Source organism: Xiphophorus hellerii, chromosome 11 (genome assembly GCF_003331165.1).
Source record: "Xiphophorus hellerii strain 12219 chromosome 11, Xiphophorus_hellerii-4.1, whole genome shotgun sequence".
NCBI lineage: Eukaryota > Metazoa > Chordata > Actinopteri > Cyprinodontiformes > Poeciliidae > Xiphophorus > Xiphophorus hellerii.
The window spans coordinates 17,107,695-17,127,845 of NC_045682.1; the positions used below are offsets into that span (position 1 = coordinate 17,107,695).

The 20,151-nt window shown below is 39.6% G+C and overlaps 1 protein-coding gene and 1 long non-coding RNA gene across 4 annotated transcripts; one reads left to right on the top strand and one right to left on the bottom strand.

Moving 5' to 3' along the window:
- Nucleotides 1–711: 711 nt before the first annotated feature.
- Nucleotides 712–19,287, bottom strand: LOC116728089 (uncharacterized). The gene is made up of 3 exons (XR_004340941.1): nt 19,276–19,287; nt 10,146–10,149; nt 712–819 (listed from the first exon to the last, which is right to left on the bottom strand). It is a non-coding gene; the product is annotated as an uncharacterized LOC116728089 (long non-coding RNA).
- On the top strand, nt 1,037–15,676 carry kcnk4b (potassium channel, subfamily K, member 4b). Of its 3 annotated transcripts, XM_032575865.1 has the most exons (9): nt 1,039–2,562; nt 2,662–6,787; nt 7,862–7,982; nt 8,273–8,534; nt 12,230–12,353; nt 12,447–12,607; nt 12,697–12,883; nt 14,031–14,194; nt 14,529–15,676. In XM_032575865.1, the coding sequence occupies exons 4-9, from the start codon at nt 8,346–8,348 to the stop codon at nt 15,120–15,122; spliced, it is 1,419 nt and encodes a 472-aa protein (XP_032431756.1). In that variant the 5' UTR covers nt 1,039–2,562; nt 2,662–6,787; nt 7,862–7,982; nt 8,273–8,345; the 3' UTR covers nt 15,123–15,676. The 3 variants fall into 3 exon arrangements, with proteins under 3 accessions (XP_032431755.1, XP_032431756.1, XP_032431757.1); XM_032575864.1 differs by lacking the exon at nt 2,662–6,787 and having other exon boundaries at nt 1,037–2,562; XM_032575866.1 differs by lacking the exon at nt 1,039–2,562 and having other exon boundaries at nt 2,620–6,787.
- Nucleotides 19,288–20,151: the final 864 nt, after the last annotated feature.

Genomic DNA, 20,151 nt, shown 5'->3' on the forward strand with positions numbered 1-20,151 from the left:
ATTACTCAACATTTTTTTTTTTATTCAATAGAGAAGATAGAAGATACTTTTGGAGTCTTTAGTTATACATTATGAGGAGAAATATCTGTTTTTTTTTTTTCAGGAAAAAAGATAATGTGCCTTTGTGTGTGGAATCGTGATTGTGAATAAAATCCAGAATAGCATTTCTAAAGGACATAGTAATGTTCCATAAAAATGTGTTCTGGGCAAATGAAACCAAGAGTAAATCTGAATCGGAGTCATGATGACCGAAGGACGTTTAAAACTTCTCATCGACACGACTGTCGTCCCACACCTTTACTCACCTTACTATAGTTCCTGCAGAGCGCTCCTTCCTTACTCATCCTGATTCCTTCTCAGTGTCTAAAAGCTTTCTCCAGGCATTGGATTAAAGTGTCAAGTAGATTCCTGGGCAGATCAATAAGAGGTGTAACAGGACGTGTCAAGTGCACACAGCTTCGAAGGTTTGGCTTTTCACTGTGCAGCTGCTGTGTCAGATGATGAGTAAAAATGGGGAAATGAGGTCACACTTATGTCCTTTCAGTTAGTACTAACGCGTACTGTGGTAGATGGAAGATAAGTTTGTTTTAGCACATTAGCTCACCTGTCTGCACTTTGAGTTTCCTGGCATTTTATTGATATAAATTAATGGATTTGCTTCAAAATATTGAAATGTGATTACACTGATTTGAATCCAAGCTGGCTAATATTTCAGACAACGTAGTCGGAGGTTCGGCGTCGTCATTATCGTAAAGAAAAGTCCAATATGAACTGGAATTAAAGGTGTGGAGTGTTCAACCAGATAAAGTACTCAGACGTCTGCAAACTAATGAGCCATTTTTTTCCTCAGTCCAGGAAAAAACATCAAATATTGCATTATTTTCTGAAAAAAGTAACTTTTTTCTTTTCTACAAATATCTACTATACAACATTTGCTGTAATTTCAAAAAGAAATTGTATTTTGGGTTGTTGTTTTTTTTAAATGTTTTCTTCTTTGGGATTTTGACATTTTGAGGAAAATTGTGTAAAAAAAAAAAAAAAAAAGCTTCAAACCTAATGACATGAAAACTTGATTTAAGACATTACTGATACTTTTAATGTCATTCTTTTGTGGAAATTCAACGTAATTATTCCAGGAGACAGAAAAACTTCTAAAACTTGGATTTGTTATTTAATCTGCATTTAAAGACATAATTTCATTGATTACCATTTCATCCAAAGTTATTCACATCCATTGTGGAAGGTCCTGGTCCGATTAGTCAAAATCATTTCTTGATGATTCATGCATGTAATCATGTATAAAAAAAAAAGACATTACTAGTTTTGGGGATAAGTAGTGATTTGGGGAAAGAGCAGCAAAAATTCTGAACAAAAACAAAAAGCTGTCCTTTGCTCAGTGAAACAGCTTTCTGCTGCATTTCTGGATCCCTCCCAGTTCTGTGAGCACTTAAATTAAATATGTATGCGATGAATAAGCAAATAATTAAAAGGTGTCGATGCTTTCCTTTTCTGGGTCAATTTCAGAGATGAGATATTTCCGTCTTTACAACGAGGTTTTATTAAGAAAAAGAAAATTGATTCAGGCCTACAGCTGCTGCTGATCACGTCATCGCTTTACCCTGTAAAACTTTTCACACGTTAAATACTTCCATGTCAGTGTTTCCCCAGAAAACTTGCTAAGCCCGGCCCGTCGTGTTTTTGAGTTAAAAAAATATTTAAAGTCGACAGGAAATATCTCTTGATAGCTGTGTGTTATTGGAAGATTTGAAGATTAATACCTGGACATCAACGGTAAAGTCTTAAAATGCAAACATAAAAAAAAAACAACTTAAATAAGCAATGCTTAACCTGGCGGGACACAAGTAAAGCCTGGTGGCCTGCCAGGCTTATAATACACTGGGAGAAACCCTGCATGTATACTGCAGGTACAAGGGATGCCGCCCAGGCCCCATTCAATCACGGGGCGCCACTGACTGAGAATTTATTGAACATTTTATTAAATAAGTATTGAACATTTATTTATTTATTTATATTTTACAAGATTAAAAGTATAAACATGAATAAAATAAAATGTAGACGCAAATACATTTTCCAGTTGTAATTCCATCTTCGTTTTCTGTCCTTTCTTTCATTTTGTCGTGTCCGATAACGCGTCTTCCCTCAAACGACCAAAGTTGCCGACGTTTGCGAACCACGCAGCTTCCAGTCGGGAGAAAGTCCCCGCATCATCAAAAGCTCTGTCAGAAAGTGAGCTCGCTGTGGAGGCACGAGGGCTTAATTGAAAATAAAGTGCTCATAATAGCAGCGTAGCTCTCCTCTCCCTCTGTCTGCTTCTGTTTTTTTTATTGCCGTCCTTTTCATGTCTACGGTAATTATGAGCGCGTCTGTCGTCAGGTCAATCAGTCTGAGCAAACTTTTGCTCCGGTGTGGGTCTCGCAGATGTTTTATTGGATCTGTCTCCACTGCTCCTGCTGGATGGACATATTTATCTGGCTGCAAGGAACAAAACGAAATCACTTCACTGGAAGAACATCTGGAGGTGTAGTCACTGGTCCACAAGAAGTAAGAGGAATTTCAATTTCTTTGTTTAACTCTTTGGTTTGTTTTACTGTTGGTGTGGCTTGTGACAGGAAAAAAGTTATTTTTTCTTTTGTTTTGCAGAATAAAATGCAGCCCTTCTCTAAGGTTTTGTCAAACATCAAACTTTTTCTTCTCTCTCTCACACACATGAAGTGATTTATGCATTCAAAGCAACGGGACACCTCTTTCGCTGCAGTTGGACAGAGTTCAGTTTTGCCGAGATTGGACAGACGGAAGCTCTCACGCAGATTGAATTGAAGCGGCTAAATGTATTTAACAGTTTATTAGGTGCAGTGCATAAAATAAATCCAATTCTGCCTCTCAGCAAGTCCAGACCCCAGTGGAGGTTTTCCCCGGTATTTGCGGGAAAAGACGGAGAAGTTGGAAGTCGGGTCCATCTCAGCTCATTTTGATGTTCCTTTGACAATAACAGTCGTAGAAACTCAAAGTTTAGCGCTTTTTGGCGCCGCAGCAGCCGTGTACAATCAATCGGCTTTGAGTGTCGCGTTTCAAACTCGGCGACCCCGGCGCTGAGCTGTGATTCATGATGCAACGCTTTTACAAGGACTGTCGTGGAAACATTATTAATCAGCGAAATGAACATCCAATTAATTTAATACAGAACTTATAGAGAGGCGTGTGGTAAAATGTACATTTTGACAGCCTTCAATGTGTTTTGATTTATTTTAATCTAAGGAAACACAACGTAGGCCTGTCACTCTAACCAGTTCTGATGGATGGATAAATTGTCCCAGAAATTATTGCAATCAATGATAATATTTTCGTTTTGACAACATTTTCAGCTAATATAGTAACAAAGGCACAATAATGAAAGGACCCGCTCTCAGACATCAATAAACTTTCCAAAGAACATCTAACACTGGAACTGGAAGACATTTCAAATATCCAAAATAAATAAAAGAAAACAGCCAAAACAATAAATAAAATGTAAGATGAAGAAAATCACCTTACAAAACATATTGATCATTAGGCTCAGACAGAGAAAACCAGCAAAAGTTCCTGGAGCAAAAAACCCCAAACTAACGGCATCGTACTGTATGTCAAATGCTTGCTGAACCTTTTCAAAATGGCGGCTGTATTAAATAGCAGCATTTGCTTTAAAGATTAGGCAAACAAGCATGCAAATGGAAATGACCAATTAATTGATTTGGTGCGTATTGTGACAGGCTGGACACAAAGTACCAGATGGTTTTACGTCGTTTTTAAACTGAAGTGAACGTCAAAAGTGTGATGCTCATTTGTATTCGCTCTCTCTGACTCAGCTCTTTGTAGAACCACCTTTCACTGCAGTTTCGTAGATTTTATATGAAATATTTACACATTCTCGGAGGCCAGGTCAGATTCAACCGAGAGCGTCGGTGAAGTGCCGCCGGGGGCAGAAACGAGAGGATCTGACGAGAGCGAAGGAGTGAATGAAACTGACTGATGCACAACAGCTGAAGATGTGTTGGTAGCATGGTAACCGGTATTTAGGGTGATAATCACTCTCTGATTACGGGGAACATGTTATCTGATGCGACAGAAAGCCACAAAGCTCGCACTGAAAACAATTGTCATAGAGACAAAGTACACACACACACACACACCAACACCCATATTGTTGTTTATATTTTTAAAGTCATTGTAGCGCCATCTGATCAGATCACGCACCATAAGGGAACCATCTGTCACAAGTGGGAGGTGGAGGGGAGGTTATGAATGCAGACAGACGTTCAGGAGCCAGACGGAAAAAGATGGATTTAACTTCAGGGAGGCTAATAGTTCACTGAACGCTAAAATCTGGGGAGATGGAAAACACACCAAGCTTCAAGGACCTTTGGAGGCTGTGGTGTCCAAACGTTTTGCCTCGACGGCCAAAAACGCCAAGTTAAATGTACTTGCCAAATATTTAGTTTTTAATCATTAAAATGGCTAAAACTATATATATATATATATATAACAATATTTTAATGTAATACTCAAAGCAGTCTAATTTCATAATTTCTGTTGGCGGCGAATCAAAATCTTTGTAGGTTTGAAACATGAAAAACTTCTTCCAGTTTAAAAAAGTAACTGCAAATCATGTTCCGTATTTGTGTGTGTGTGTGTGTGTGCGTGTGTGTGTGTGTGTGTGTGTGTATATATATTCAACAACAAGAACGGGGTACAGGATATGGCTCACTCTTAAAATATTTTGCCAAGTTTATGTTAAGAGCATTCCCAATTGTTTTTTTTTGTTTGTTTTTTTAGTAAAAGTCCCTGTGTGTGTTTGTGGCCCCCTTTTTAATAATAAATTAAATGGAAAGCAAAAGCTTGGATGATTTATTTATTTTTTTTAAAGATTTTACTTTGTATCTTCTTTGAAAAGACAAAGCATCACTTGAAATCACCCCCCCGGATGTCTTTATGTGTTTCTGCATCAACTGTCTGACCATCAAACCAAATTTAGGCCATTTCCATCCATTATCTAACACGTCACCAGTCCATTGCAGAACTTAAGCTACTTGTGAATTGTAATTAAGTTTTCACCCAAAATTGTTTTGAGGTTCCACAAATTTGAGGTTCCATTTTGGACGCTCCTGGGACATGGAGAAAAGAAAAGAAGTTTATTTCTCATGCGCACCAGATTCTCTTGGTAGCCAAAAAAATCTCCACAAACTCAAACTACTACAGAAAATGGCTGCAGAAGATGATATATCCAACACCCTGAAAGCACATGTATCTGACAATGTCATCCAAGGAATTGAGTACCTCACGTGAAAAGCAGGAGCAATTTTGCACCAAAAAAAAAAAAGAAAAATTGAGATTAATCCCAGAGATTTTCTAGAAAAAAAACATGGACATTTCTGAGTTTCAAATGTCGAAAATCTTTAGCGGCGCCCTCCACTTTGAGAAACGATGCTCTAGATCAAAACACACTCCTCATCAGTGTGAATGACCCAGTTCTAAATCAGAGAATCTGTGGCAAGATTTGAAAGTTGATGTACACCGAGACTTTTCATCAACTCTCACCGAGCCTGAGCTACTTTGCAAAGAAGAATGTGCAAAAAAATAAATAAAAAATCATCCTCTAGATATCAACAGCTGGTAGAAAAATACCTCAGAGGTTTTCAGCCCAAAGAAAAAAAAGCAAACACCTAATCATACGGCCAGATAGAGATTTAAAGAATAGCAGCAAAAGCAAATGAGGGGGATTAGCAGTGCTACTGCCCACAGCAACACCTTGGACTCTATGAAAATAATCTGATATGAGTTACAACATTTCATTTCCCTTTGGGCATAAATAAATTCTTACTGAATTTCAACTGCTCAACCTTATGTTGGTGTGTTGCGTTAAAACTCAATAAAACACGTTAGATTTTCTGGACTTATTATGGGAAAAACACTGAAAGGTCGACGAGTTTGAAGACTTTCCTGTTTGTGGGACTCCAATTCCCTCTGCGTGTGGTGACCTGCCAGCTATCAAAAGTGGAGAATGAAATTGAAGACCTATGAATGAAACTCTAGGTTGATGCAGATGAGCCAGAAATAGTACGAATGTAAGCATGTGTATGTTGGCCAGGTCTCACTGGGCTCAAGCACAGGAACTCAAAAAATCCTGGTATTAGACCTCAGGCTCACACATGAGGTCTAGTGTGTAAGCACCGAGGATCCTTCGGGTCTTATTTATTTACCTTATTTATAGGTAAATAAGGTAAATATTTACCTTATATAGTCTTTACTATATAATCCTATATAGTAAAGACTATGTAGGATTTACGTGAGCTGATAAATAAATGCGGCACTGATAGACCAACTTGCTATAGTACAACTCAATTCACTCCTGTTTTTTTTCTTTGGTAGTTTTGTTTTTTCTTTGCTTTTTGCAAAGTAAAACACAAATTACAAAGTACTGAAGCAAATAATTCAGTTAATCTTTCCTAAAATACAAATAAAATCCAAAAACTGTACGAGTTACACTGTCAAACCTCCATTCCTGCTCTCTCTTTAATTCCCTCTCTCGCTCTGTTCGTAAAGTCCGTTTGATTGAGCACCTTTTTTCCCTCTCTGGTGTGCTCAGCACAACCCGACCGCGCTCCTTTTCTCACACACTTGTCTGCATGCGGCTGCTTGAACTCCATGGGACGCGCCCCCCCGCCCCCACCCCCATCCCCGCATCTTGCCGCCGCGCCTCTTGTTGGATTCCTGAGGATCCTTCGGGTCTGAGGTAAGAGCACATGCCTCAAAGCGTCCGCAGCATCTGTCAGGCTGAAACTTATGGATTCAAATGGACCCCGAGTGGCAATAAGAGTGGATCCATATGCAGGGCTGCGTTTGCGATGCAGCAGCAGCAGCAGCAGCCCTGTTGGCACTTAACGCAGTGTATATTACACTTTCCTTCTGTCAAGTGTCTCGCAGCGTGCTTAGCATTCTGAAGTGTATATTCGCTTGGCAATTTCACATCGATTGGTCACAGAGGAGCTCAGTGAAGCGTGTAAAAGTTTAAATTTTGTCTCTAAATGTGCTGCAGAAAAGTGTTTAGTAATGATACCAGCACTGTGCGCCGGCATTATCATAAAAAAATGTGACTACAAACGAGCATCGTGTTGTGTTTTTAGTCTTTTAGGACGGCTTCTATACACCTATATATGTATATATGACTGAGATGTGCTCATATTTGCAAGTGGGCAGTACCTCTGTGCATTCCCAGCAGCTGTAAAACTGGTTAGAGTGCACGTCTGTTTGGCTGTCACTGTGTGGCAGTTTACTGCTCTAAGTTTTGGATGCAGACCAGAACAGATCTGCTGACTAAAGAGCTACAATCTCTGAACTTCAGGGAAATGTGGTGCTCCTTTATGCTGCCCCCTTAGCATGCAGCCCACTGCTTTTAGGATCGCAGCTTGTAACCCAAGCCTTTCAGGACGATAACCAAGTTAGAGCATCTCAAACTTTACTCAGCATCTGAGCTTCTGATGACATTTAGCTGCTGGTGGTCAGCTCTATCAGTTTAACTAAGGTGGACTTGTGCAGAGTCACACATCCTCTTGTTTTGGGGTTTAATAAAGTAGAGTGCCGTCTTGCTCTGAGCCAACAGTGATCAGCGTCATCCCACCCAACCTGCTCTTTCACATCTCTCTCCTCCAGCTGATGATAAAGAGCCAGAACCCCCCACCCCCACCCCACACACTCCTCAGAAAGCTCCACCTCGCTTCACTTTGCCACTAGTTGTAGAGATGGGTAAAGTCTGGTTTGATTGGTGACATCAAGGTGTGTGGAGTCTGAAGCGTCTTTCCCCGTGCAGTGTCCCCTTCCTTGGAGTGCGAGGGTGACGGGTTCCCCATCGACTACGGGTCCAGGGACACCATCATTAGAGCCGATGCGAAAAAGGAGCGAAGGCGCGGGCAGATAAAGAGGGCCGACAGGTGAGTTTGATCCGTCTGTTGCATTCATGACACGCATCATGGACGTTTTATAGACAGACACACAATGGCCTCTGTTCAGAGTGTCACCAGGCAGGCCAGATGACAGGTTCTTTCCCCCCCCCCATCTTCTTGTGTGTCAGCGGTACAGTAAAGCCCGAGTTGATTTAATGCCTGGTGCAGCTGATGTAACTGGACTGTCTGCTGCAGGCATGTGTGCAGTCAGGAGCCACTTTCAGACGCTGTGTGGTCAGAATAAAATCCGTGTGCTTCTGTGGTTGCTGATGTTTCAGCTGCAGCAGCTGGGATCGAGGCCCCGTCAGAGAGAGGCACCAGGCTGAGTTCGGACTGAGCGGCGGTGCAGCCATGCGCTGCTCCACCCTGCTGTTGATCTTCACCGTGGTGCTCCTCTACTTGGTGATGGGAGCGCTGGTGTTCCGCGCCCTGGAGGCTCCCCTGGAGGAAAAAGAGCATGCGGTGCTGATGGACCAAACCCGGGGTTTCCTGTTCAACAACTCCTGCATTGACCTGTACGCCCTCAACGACTACGTTCAGGTAAAGCTGGACCCGGCGAGGCGGGAACCACTTGTTCTGTCACTTATCCTGAGATAACTTTGTTTTCTGAATTTCTTTTTCTACAAATCAACGGATGTCGTGTCCAAGTCTGTTTTGAACTGCTTCTGTTTAAGTCTTATTTCATTGTCATTTACAGCAGCAGTACTTAGCTTTGTTATCCTTTCAACTCCATTTTAGGATGTGTTGGATTGTATAAAATTCAGTTTTGTTATCTTAAAGAAAATTATGATACTTATAATCATAAATATTCTCTATTTTAAACAACAACAAAAAATAGGAGTTTTTTATGGTGCTGTTAAACTTTTAGCTGTGTCTGGCACTTGCTTAAATCATCCAACTTAAATACAGCTTCATGTGAAATTATTTTTGGAATATTTTATTGCTAAAATGAATCATACAAATTTATTTGGCAACAAGAAAATTAAAAAGCTGCAGTAGTATTTTGTTGAAACCCCTGGCTGATTCATTCAAGCTGAAGTATTTTTAAATGAATTATCATTACATAAAGGTGTCAGTCAGGAGCAGGATACAAAAGGTTCCAGTGTTACAGCATGTGAGTGTGTGTATGGGTGTCTGCCCTGTGTTGACCTGTGACTGGCAAACTGTGTATCTGCCTTCGCCACTGGTGATAGGCACTGGTGCGTCACAGTCCTGGAAAAATAAGCAGGTGTAACTATATTATAATCCATAATATGAAATAAAACTTTTTTTTCACTGGCTGATTACTTCATTTGTAACTAGTACTTTTTCATCAATATTAAGGCATTATTGGCCTTTTGTGTTTTTGCAGAGTGGAAAGCAGAAGACAAAGAGAGATTCTAGTTTTTAGCATCACATTGAGTCTAAACAGACATTCAAATCAACAAATAAATGGACCTCTTGAGTGGAAATTCAACATTTTGGAATGGCCGACTAATAATAAGACCTACATTTGATGGTCACCTGAAGAGGATTCTAGACAAAATATGTTGCAAAAGTTCAATAGATTAAAAATGTTTGGATATTTTACATATTTGCAGATGTTGTTTACTCACTGCAGTACCGCGTCTCTATTTTGTGGATCTGGATTGAGACCCAGTTCTGTGTAGCAGTGCAGCGTTCCTGCGTAGCTCCACTAGATAACAGGTGGGATCTGAGCAGCTATGTGACGCTGGTTTTGCTGCAGGGTGCGTCTAAGTACAGGAAAGTTGATCCACTCACAGGCGGAGAATTTACACTGCTGGTTTGGCCACCGGGTTGTGATCCAAAGATGCCTGTCCTCGCTTCAGAAAGAACATCGTAAATGACTGTTTTAGCTCGCTATGCTATCTACATGTGCGATGGCTGACATTTGCGAAAAGGTTAATGTGACCGAAGGACGGAAGAGAAGTAACAAGTTTGTGAAGTGTTTTAGAGAGAGATCAAATGAATAAAGAAGTATGAAGTCTAACATTAGAAGATGTCCGTGTCTAGAGGGAAATTGAGATATGGCTGATCCAGTCAGAGTAGGATGACCTTTGGTTCGGGTGTAAACCAGTAGGAAACATTGCTCTTATGTTATTTCTACAATAATTCATGGTTTCATATCAGCAGACTGAATTTCTGCTCTACACTGCTCTGCTGTCATAACGGCTGTGGAGACGTTGGGTGAAGCTTTTGAGTCTTCAAAACGTCACACAAAGCAGAGCAAAATGAAGCAAGAGCAGAGTAAGTATATCAACATAGTAAGGAGGGAATAGCATCTTGTTCTAGCCTCTTTAACAGAACATTTCCATTAAATGTCTATTAGACAGGCCAAAGACCAAGTGGCTTGTCTGGCTAATTATAAATCACAACTCAAGCCAGTAATATTCACTCTTGCAAATAAAACCGGCACTTCAGAACCAAAGGAGGAGTGAAGTGGACCTCAGTAGGTTCGATGTAATGTCCGCATGGGATGTGACATGTCCCGTTCCAAAAGATTAATCACATAGGGAGAGTACGACTCCTTCCTGGAGGTGTGTGACAACTTTGACCTTTCCTGTGTGTGTTAATGGTAAGAAGTATGCCTGATGCACCACACCACAATGGTTCATCATTTGGTTTCTGTCTCAAATCTGCCAACCATCTGTGATCAATACATTACACCCTTGAACTATTACATAGCTTTTGCCTTGCTTAGCAGCTTAGAGGCGTAGCAGCAGCAGGTTGACTTCAACCCGTTTCATTCATCTGTGATTAGTTGTATCATGCGTGGGCGGAAATCTCGGGGAGTCTGAAGGATCTGGACCCGCTGAATTTTGGAAAAGTCTAGAATTGCCCCCCCCCCCCTAGAGAAATCATAAACGAAACCTTTGTATTTAAACAATATCAATATGAAAAGGCAATAGAAACGATGAACGAAATAAATCTGCTATGCATTTAAGAAAAAAATTTTAAAAGCCACAACAACAAGTCACACAATGTAGAAAATATGAGTAGAAAATTAACAGTTTATTCTGTGTTTTTATTTTACACTAACCATGCATTAACCAGGATGCAGATGCCTTTATTTTAAAATATGTTTATATTTAAAATATTAGTACATTGAAAGAAACATGAAATCAAAGTCTAATTCCTTTTTCTTTTTTTTTTTTAGCAATTTCATTATAAAGTTCTTCTTTATATGAGCAAAAAGAAAAAAATAAATTGCTCTTGGGTTCCCCCTGGTGGCCGCGGTAGGTCATGTTTCACCGGTAATACGAGCTGCCGTGTATTTCGTATTCAAACCTCCAAAGCACCGGTGGAAGATAAGCGAGCAAAACAATGTCGCAAAAAAGAAGGGAGACAGAACAAGAGGAAGAATAGAAAAAAGCCAAGGTGAAGGCATGTTTGCATGTCTCTTGGTAGAAGAGACAAGAAAATTAGCTTGATGGCGACCTTGAACAGTCCAGTTCAGCAGGCAAATATTTATGCTATGTTAGTAGAAATCACCCTACTTAATGTTTATAGTTATTCAATAGGACTACGCAGGTAATGACAGCTTACATAAGAACTGCTGTCCTCTTATTTATGGTTGAGTTGGCAGCCCTCGCAGTTATTCCTCAGATGTCGACCCCTGCCCCAAGTTGGTATTGTGTGTCAGGTTTCATTGAGCCACATGTTGGATGCTAAACAACTCTTTGGTTTAGTCAAAGTTTTGCTCCAGTATGTTCTAGGCCTAAAGCCACAAAGTTATAAGTAGAAAATCTTGGAACTGTGAGTGGATATTATAGGGGTTGTTTGTGTGTCTGGTGAGGGGGAAGATATTTTTGAACATATCTGCTGCTGTGATTGCAATCAAGCGAACAAATCATGGACTGTTTTTAATGTTGTGTTTTCCTACAACCAGCTATATCTCATTTATGTGAACTCTTACGAATAGATGGATGGGATAGTTTTGACGCTGGCCTTGAGGCATTAAACATCACTCTAGGAGATGAGCTCAAACAATCACTCTCCGGTGCAATTCTGAACTTCCAACTTATTAGATATAACGGTATCTTATGTTTGAGTAGGAGCAGAAAACAATACAGAACATAAATCTTAATTGAGGATTAAGATCATTAGAGCTGCTGTTGGTTAGGTTTTTATTGGTGAGCCATTATAGTTCTAGTTCACAGACCTTCTTTATATCAACATTGCATTTTTCAAAGCATCTTTACCTTTCTAATCTCTTGTGCTTTGTCCCTTCTCAGAAAGTGCTTGAGGCTGTAGGTGCAGGAGTGGACGCTGAAGCTGCTATACTCAATAAAACCTTTGCCACGAACTGGGATGTAGCTAGTGCTCTTTTTTTCTCAGGGACAATAATGACTACCATTGGTAGGTGTCTGCCAAAACATGCACCGTGTTTTATATATATAACTCTGTTGACTTAAATAAGCTGCTTCCTCACGTCTGGCATGATATGTACAGGCTATGGAAACATCTCCCCCAAGTCAGATGGAGGGAAGCTCTTTTGCATCTGTTTCGCCCTCGTGGGAATCCCAATGTTCGGCATCCTACTTGCTGGGGTTGGTGACCATCTCGGTACTGGCCTGAGGAACACTGTTGCCAAAATAGAGAAACTCTTCCTGGTCAGACGCTTTCATAGTATTTAAAACACTGTCCTTTCATTTTAAGTGTTTTTTTTGTCTTATACTATGTTATCTCACTTTGTTGACAGAAGTGGCGCATTAGTCCCACAATTGTGCGTGTGATCTCAGCAATCCTGTCCATCCTGCTGGGTTGCTTGCTTTTTCTTGCTGTGCCCACTTTGGTTTTTCAAGAAGTGGAAAACTGGTCCCTTCTGGAATCTGCCTACTTTGTGGTTATCACACTGACCACAGTGGGCTTTGGTGACTATGTTGCAGGTAAATAAACAGTTCTGACTTACCTGGCATACCTTAGCGTATTCTTAAGTAGTAGGAAACTGGATTTATTCTCGTTTGGTTTTTTTTCTTCTGATGTTTCACTTCTCTTTCAACATGCTTCTTTAGTTGCCTGCTACTTAAGTAATTAGGACTGTCATGTCTTGGATGACTGAGTAGCTTCCCTAGAGCATTTTCTCCCAAAGCGACACTTTTCCCCAAAAGATACTCCAATATGCTTTGATATATGTCTTTAAATTTGGCCATTGGACCATTTTATGGAAATATTAAAGCAACATCTCAAGACATGAGCCAGGAAGCAAAAGCATTTCTTCCAGTTGGAAAATGTTCCCATGCATACTGACATTTTTGTTTCAAATTTGCCTAAGTACAACGAAGTCAGTTTCTGTAAAGGCCATCATCTCAACCCAATAGAAAAATCATAGGTAAAGCTGAAAAAGTGCTTGTGAGCAAGGCAGTCTACAATCCCGACTCTGTTATGCCAGTTCTGTCAAGAGGAATCGGCCAAAATTACAACAAACTACTGTGGAAAGCTTGTAGGATGCCCAACATCTTAGACTCCAATCATACATTTTGAAGACCTTTCATCCAAATACTAGAGACATATGTAAACTTCCAAATTTGAAGAGAGTTTAAAAATATTCCAAAATAAAAAAAAATCTCTTGTTCATTATTCTGGTATTTGGCAAAAAGAAATGTTAATCCTAACGGTTCTAAAATCACACATCATTCTTTGATGTAATGTCAGACTGGAAAGGAACTCAAGTGAACGGAACCGTTCGACCATTTTTGATATGTTTTTGATGAAATTATTGATCTGTAGATGAGTAGCAATGTGACTTAATTAGTCATTCATAAATACATGTCAGTTGCAATGCATTAAGTTCTCTTATGCATAGACAGCATCATTAATTATTCAACTATTTTGTGCGAGGGATGAATTATTGATTACTTTGTCTCATATGGATGGATGGATGGATGGATGGATGGATGGATGGATGGATGGATGGATGGATGAATGTGGATAGATGGATGAATGGATGGATTGGTTGATTGATTGGGTAATTGATTGATTGGTTGATTTACTTAATTAACATTTTCCTTTGTATACTTTGTATTTGTATCAAAGGGGAAGGTGAATTTATGACCCGCATAGGAGAGAACCTTCTGCCAGAGTACTGGTATAAGCCTTTGGTGTGGTTTTGGATCCTCCTGGGTCTTGCATACTTTGCTTCCGTCCTGACAATGATCGGTAACTGGCTCCGGGTTCTATCAAAGAAGACCAGGGCTGAGGTACTTCCTTTCTCTGTATTTTTTCTGCTGTCTGTATATCATCATTTGTTTTAACGAGGGAAGGTACTAAGGTAGATGATGGTGAATGGTTTCAAGTGTTTCTTGGGTCTCTTTCCACCTACTATATGGACTACCATGAGCTACATCAGCTCCAATGTCTTGAGTTACCATTACCAATAACATTACAAGAGCGTTTTGGCTTTGAAGAGACTGTTATGCATGTAAAGCATGAAATAACTAAAACATAAGGGATTTCTTTTTAAAGTAGAGTTTAAAAATGTTGAGACATTCTGTACAGATTTTAAGATGATAAAGTTTTGTGTGTCTATTTCAGATGGAGGAACTAAGAGCCCATGCCACAGACTGGACCCAGAACATCCAGAACATGTCCGTGGACTTTCGTATTCCAGGAAATTTAGAGGACCCTTTCAAGCGTCGCCGGCGAAAGCGCCGCCATCGCAGCCATGGTCACAGTCACAGTCACGGTCACAGCCACTCGGCCAATGGAGCCCCAGGAGAAAAACAAGAGCAAAACCAGAGTCAGACCGAATCTGGATCTTACTCTTCTTCCTATTCATCTTCTGAATCAGAATCCGGATCAGAATCAGAAACGGACTCTCAGGCCACACAGACCGACCGGGTTCCAGCAACGGAGGCTCCTCCAGATCTTGTCCAGCCGCAGCCTCTGGACTACTTGGCGGAGAACCTTGCCTTCATTGACGAGTCCTCGGACACTCAGAGTGGCAAAATACAACTAGAACCTGTTCAAGAATCAAAACAACCCAACTCTCGTCAGGCAAAGAGGAGACGCCATAGGCGGCCGACGAATAGAAAAAGCTCTAAAACCAACTACTCCAACAATAACAAAAAGCAACCCAATGGAAACACAACACCTGTCCCAGATCTTCCAAAAAAGCCTCTGGACTGAAGGTACTAACACCTCATGAGACTCTGCCCACTGCTGACAGAGGAGGTCTCAGTCCAGCAGTTCCTTTCTGTGTAAATGCTGCCTATATACTGTCAGTTAAAATGAAGACACAATGCTGATGCCTTATAAACCTTTGTGTGATTTGCCATATAACTTTTCTCTTTGCATGTGAGTGCATATGCAGCAAATGAAAAGATTAAGATGCCATAGGTTCTACGACTTTGTGAGGAGCTACTGCTCTCTACTGGCCTAAAACGGTATTGCACTGATCACCACTGTGTCAAAATGAACCACTTTTTTAAAAAAATAATCCGGGTACTGCAACCAGATTTGTGTTGTCAGAAACTTGCTACAGCAGTGTGAAACTCAATTTAGAGAAATGTTACCTGAGTCCATTATCCTTGAATCCCGCCAACAATCAAACAGGTTTACTTTTTGGTACCTAAAGAGTTTGTAAAAATAATATGCATAGTCATCCATTTGCATTTTTGATGGTCAGATTCATCAGTGCTACTATTCTGCATAAGTGCATTAAAGAACTTTTCAAAAAGAAATTGTTGTTGTAAATTCTGTTCTATTTCTCAGACTTCCACCAAAACCCTCATACATGCTGCTTGATACAAAAAAAAAAAAAGGCAATTTTTTCCAATAGAACAGAGTCTTGCATAAGAATTGATGCACCTTTAAAAATTTTTTGTCATTAATCCATTGTTTACACATGCTGGTGCTTATCTCCAATGGTCACTGGACTGGTCTTCTGACTGTACGCTGTGAGCGCAATAATATCGAGGCCCAATTCGTTGTTTGTGCACATCTTGGCCAATAAATCTGATTCTGATTCTGACTAGAAAGAGCATGTCAACCCACACCAGGCCAAATGCTATTGAAACACAATGGCTTTAAAAGAGACTTTAAAAATAGGAGGAAAATATGCTGCTGACCATTTATAAGGCAACGTAATCCCAAGTTTAAGAGAGCACAACAGATAAACCTTCATCTCCACTAAGGTTCTTCTTAGCTTTTGTGCAGCTGAACGCAAATGAGATGTGTTCTAGTCTGGGTACAAATTAAAAGACAGTCAGGATAATTTTAAACAAGGTGAAGTTGTGAAAAAGATTGTTGACTGACACCAGCGTAAAGTTCGTTGCAGTTGTCTAGACATGTTGAGCTTAAGGCGCCTATTATTTTCTCCAAGTCATCCCTCAACAAAACTGAGTGTTTGTCAGAACTTGAAGAAAATGTATTTTTTGACAAGCAGAGCGGATCTGTTTATTAAATTTAAAATCGGAGTCCATAATTACTCCCAAATGTGATACATGCAATTTGATGTTCTCAAGCCAACCAAAATTATGAACCGAGTTACGTGAAGTACTATTAAATCCTACTTAATTTCCAACAAGACCTGAAATGACTGTTTACAGAAGCTTTCCTGAAGTCAGTCTTGCTACTGAACAACATGTTTTAGCTGTGGTTAAGAAAAACGTTCAGAATTCACCTTAGAAAATTTGACTTTAGCATTAGCACTATTGCAAACAAACTGAAGTTGAGTTATTTTGCAACAGGGAGAGATTCCGTGTCTAGAAGTGCGAAGTTGTTACAGACATATCATTAAATTCTTGAAGCTGTAATTTCAGCAACCATATATTACATCACTTCCACTTTATAAAAATATATGCTACCTTGTCCTTGTCTATTATAAATTCCCATAAAATGATGTTGGAGTTTATCCAGCTTCCAATCCAGTCCAGCTTTTTGAAAGCACTTTAAAATATAATAGAGGACCAAATGCCATACATAATAAAATTAACTAAAATGTATTAAAAGTATACAATTAGACAGGGGGGGGTATCCAGTAGAAAAACAGATAACGCCATGTCATGTTTCTACAGTCAACACTAATCTCCCTTTTCAAATTAAAATATATTTTTGTGAATTTTAATAGGGTTGGTCAAACTGTATCATGACCTCTATGGTTTCTGAAATGGGTTGGAATATTTTAAACATCGCAAAACTTTTTAACATTTTAAGACCAGGTCAGGAATATGGTCCCAAATTTCAAAAGAGGACATTCTATCTCGTGGAGGCACAGTGTGATACGCCTGCAGTCGTCGTCGTTTTAACCTGCATTGACGCTTTTCAGGTGATCCCCGTAAGTGATACTCTGCTGGAAACTCTAGCTTTAGTCAGTCTGAAACAGGCACCGGGGAAAAAAATGCTGCTGTGGCTGCAGATCTCTTATCTATTAGTTATTTTCAATTAGAAATACAGCTAGATGCTTATAAAAACCGTTTTACACAATTGCTTGTTAAAGACAAAAACTGCTGACTTTTATGCTAAGGCAACCAGCAGATGGCAGGCAAGATGCAGCAACACATTTAATGCCTTTGTGGTGCTGGAGTGAAATTTTAATCTACCTCCTGATTGTGGATTGGCATCAATCTTAATTATACGGCATTAGGCTATTTTTAATTATCCTATCTTTCCATCTAGCCTCAGGTTTGCCAAATAACAACATGAAGGCGAAGAACCATATAATAACGTATCCCTTGGAAATCTGAGACGGCTCTGAAGGACATTGCTAAAAGAAAAGGAAACGTTTGGGGACTGCAACCAAGGAATTCAGGAAGCAGAGATGATGTACAAAGGCAGTGGGTGACCTTTTACTGGAGGACACACTCTCAGCTGCTATAACGTCATCCACCGCAGCCTCCATCTGCTGCCACTAGAGGACGAATGGTGGGCAGCGTCTGAAGTGCCGAGGCACACTCCTGACCTGAATTCAATGGGAAAATCCGTACCCAATTTAGATCCAAATATGGTGCCTCTACAGTGCTGCGCATAATACAAGATAGAAACCGCAGCCTTTTTGACATAATAAGATAAATCTGGGGTTCCCACGGTCAGGACTTCTTTTTTTTTTTATTTAGTAATGATACAATACTAATCTAGATATAGAATCAACGAGATATCTGTGCCACAAAGAAGTTAGTTATTTTGCCAACGCAGCACTCCCTTGACTTGAGTACGTGTTCTCTGATACTGGTTCAGAAAAACAATGGTAGACCTTGACCTTATGGGTAATTATTACAACTTAACCTATGCAATCTGAATACAGTAAGTTAAATTTACATTAAAAAAAGCATGTTTATCTTGCACTATCCTTTTGGTGACCCAGGTTTGTTCTGGCTTCTCATTTCTGGCCATCAGTCAAGACCGATGGCCAGAAATCGTTCTTGGCTAATCTTCTTTAGCCGGTGTACCGATCAAACTAACTGTCAAAACCTAATCAGTCAGACTGGTTTAAAAATGTGTGTACATTTTATTTTGGTAGATTTGAACCAGTACATCTGCGAAGACATCATGTGAGTTTAAAAGTTAAACCAACCAATTTCTTAAACCAACTTAATTTTGGCTCATCAAAGGCAAACATTAACAATGGCTTTGTGATGAAGGCATACAATTTTACTGCTAAACTTTTAAAATATACTTTGTCAAGGTGAACTGTCAACATTTTCCTTGGCAAATGCAGCTAAGATTTGCTTCTCAGTCACAACAGTAATCTTGGGTTTTAAGAAGCCGAACTTGCTAGTGTGTTTGAGTTTTAGCTGGATGCAAACTTAAATTCTCTCCCTAACACAGAAACATGCTCAATAACAAATCTTGTGACGGGTTCTTAACTTTATTGACTTGATAATACCCTAAAACCTTGGGTACAAAACAACCAAAACATTTTCAGGCAACAACAGGAACATTTTGTACCAACCATAAATATTTTTTTTTAAACCAGCTTCGATGACTGCAGACTTACTTAGGTTTAGTTTTCTGTAAACAATTGTGGTTTTATGCCTCTAACAAGTAATAATAGCCTCCAACTGGAATGTGCTTAGTTACTTTAGTTTCAATGGGAAGTCATAATCTGTCATGTGTCATAGGGGAACTTCAATCAATGGGAAGTCGGCATAAGAAATATCAGGAAAAAATTGGTAATTTTATTAAAATACTTGTAAGTTTGAAGACCTTCACTATGCAATTTTTCAGGTATGAAATGGTGCCGGCGGCCTTGAAATGCTTTGTACTGTACATCTGGACATTTCCTACTTGTCTAGTGAACATGTGGTTCTATTCTGCCTGAGTAAATCTTAACATTTAGCACAGTACTTTATGACAGAAATACATAACTTTAAATTCAAAAGCTAATTTAAATTAATTTAAAATATCATTATTGTTATCATTATTATTCTTCATTTTTCGCTATAACCATTCATACCATGTGATATGGGAGGTATATGCATGACACATATTTCTAATTGTTGTTTGGGCTAAACGTCTAATGAAATAAGACACATTATGACCTCAGATCAAAGATATGAGTTTTTGGAGTCATATAACTACATTTCTAAGTGCATAGATGGTTGATGTGAAAACACGGCAGACAACATCTAAAAAAGCAAGATATGAAATTATCAAAGCTCTAAACATACATAATGAACCACATTGAATGGCAACAAGAAGGTACAAATGGTGATACGAACTGGTGGAAGGGCAAATTGACTTCATGCCAAATTTCACCATTTTTGAGCATTACACATTTAGAGACTGTGCATTATCGAAATGTATGTCTATTTATTAGATTACATTTAATACCCTCCACATTTCTTTTTATAGTGTAATAATTTAAATAAGTAGGTTGTTTGGTGTAAAGGTGAACAATGTTTTGTGTAATCTATGACTCACTGATACTGCGCCTTACTTGCTTGTGCACTACAGGCACAATGGCTCCTTGGTATTTATAAACCATATGAGCCTACACCTGTCTGAGGTCATGACCCGCACTAAGGAGCACCCTTGAGACCGCAGCTGGCATCCATCAAGCGTTCCTTACGCCCAGACCATAAAGTCGTTCTCCACCATAGGATACACGCCGCACTGACTTGTTAGAACATTTCACGAAGCAGTAAATCATAAAACAAAACCTGCTTAAAACACGTGTGTTCCCCCCCCCCACGCGACTGGATGCGGCGTGAATTCT

What these genes read in the sequence shown, in the direction of transcription:
- kcnk4b (XM_032575864.1), top strand. An exon ending in CAGATAAAGAGGGCCGACAG is followed by an intron (nt 7,983 to 8,272) that starts GTGAGTTTGATC and finishes CTGATGTTTCAG; the next exon opens with CTGCAGCAGCTGGGATCGAG. An exon ending in CAAAGAAGACCAGGGCTGAG is followed by an intron (nt 14,195 to 14,528) that starts GTACTTCCTTTC and finishes TGTCTATTTCAG; the next exon opens with ATGGAGGAACTAAGAGCCCA.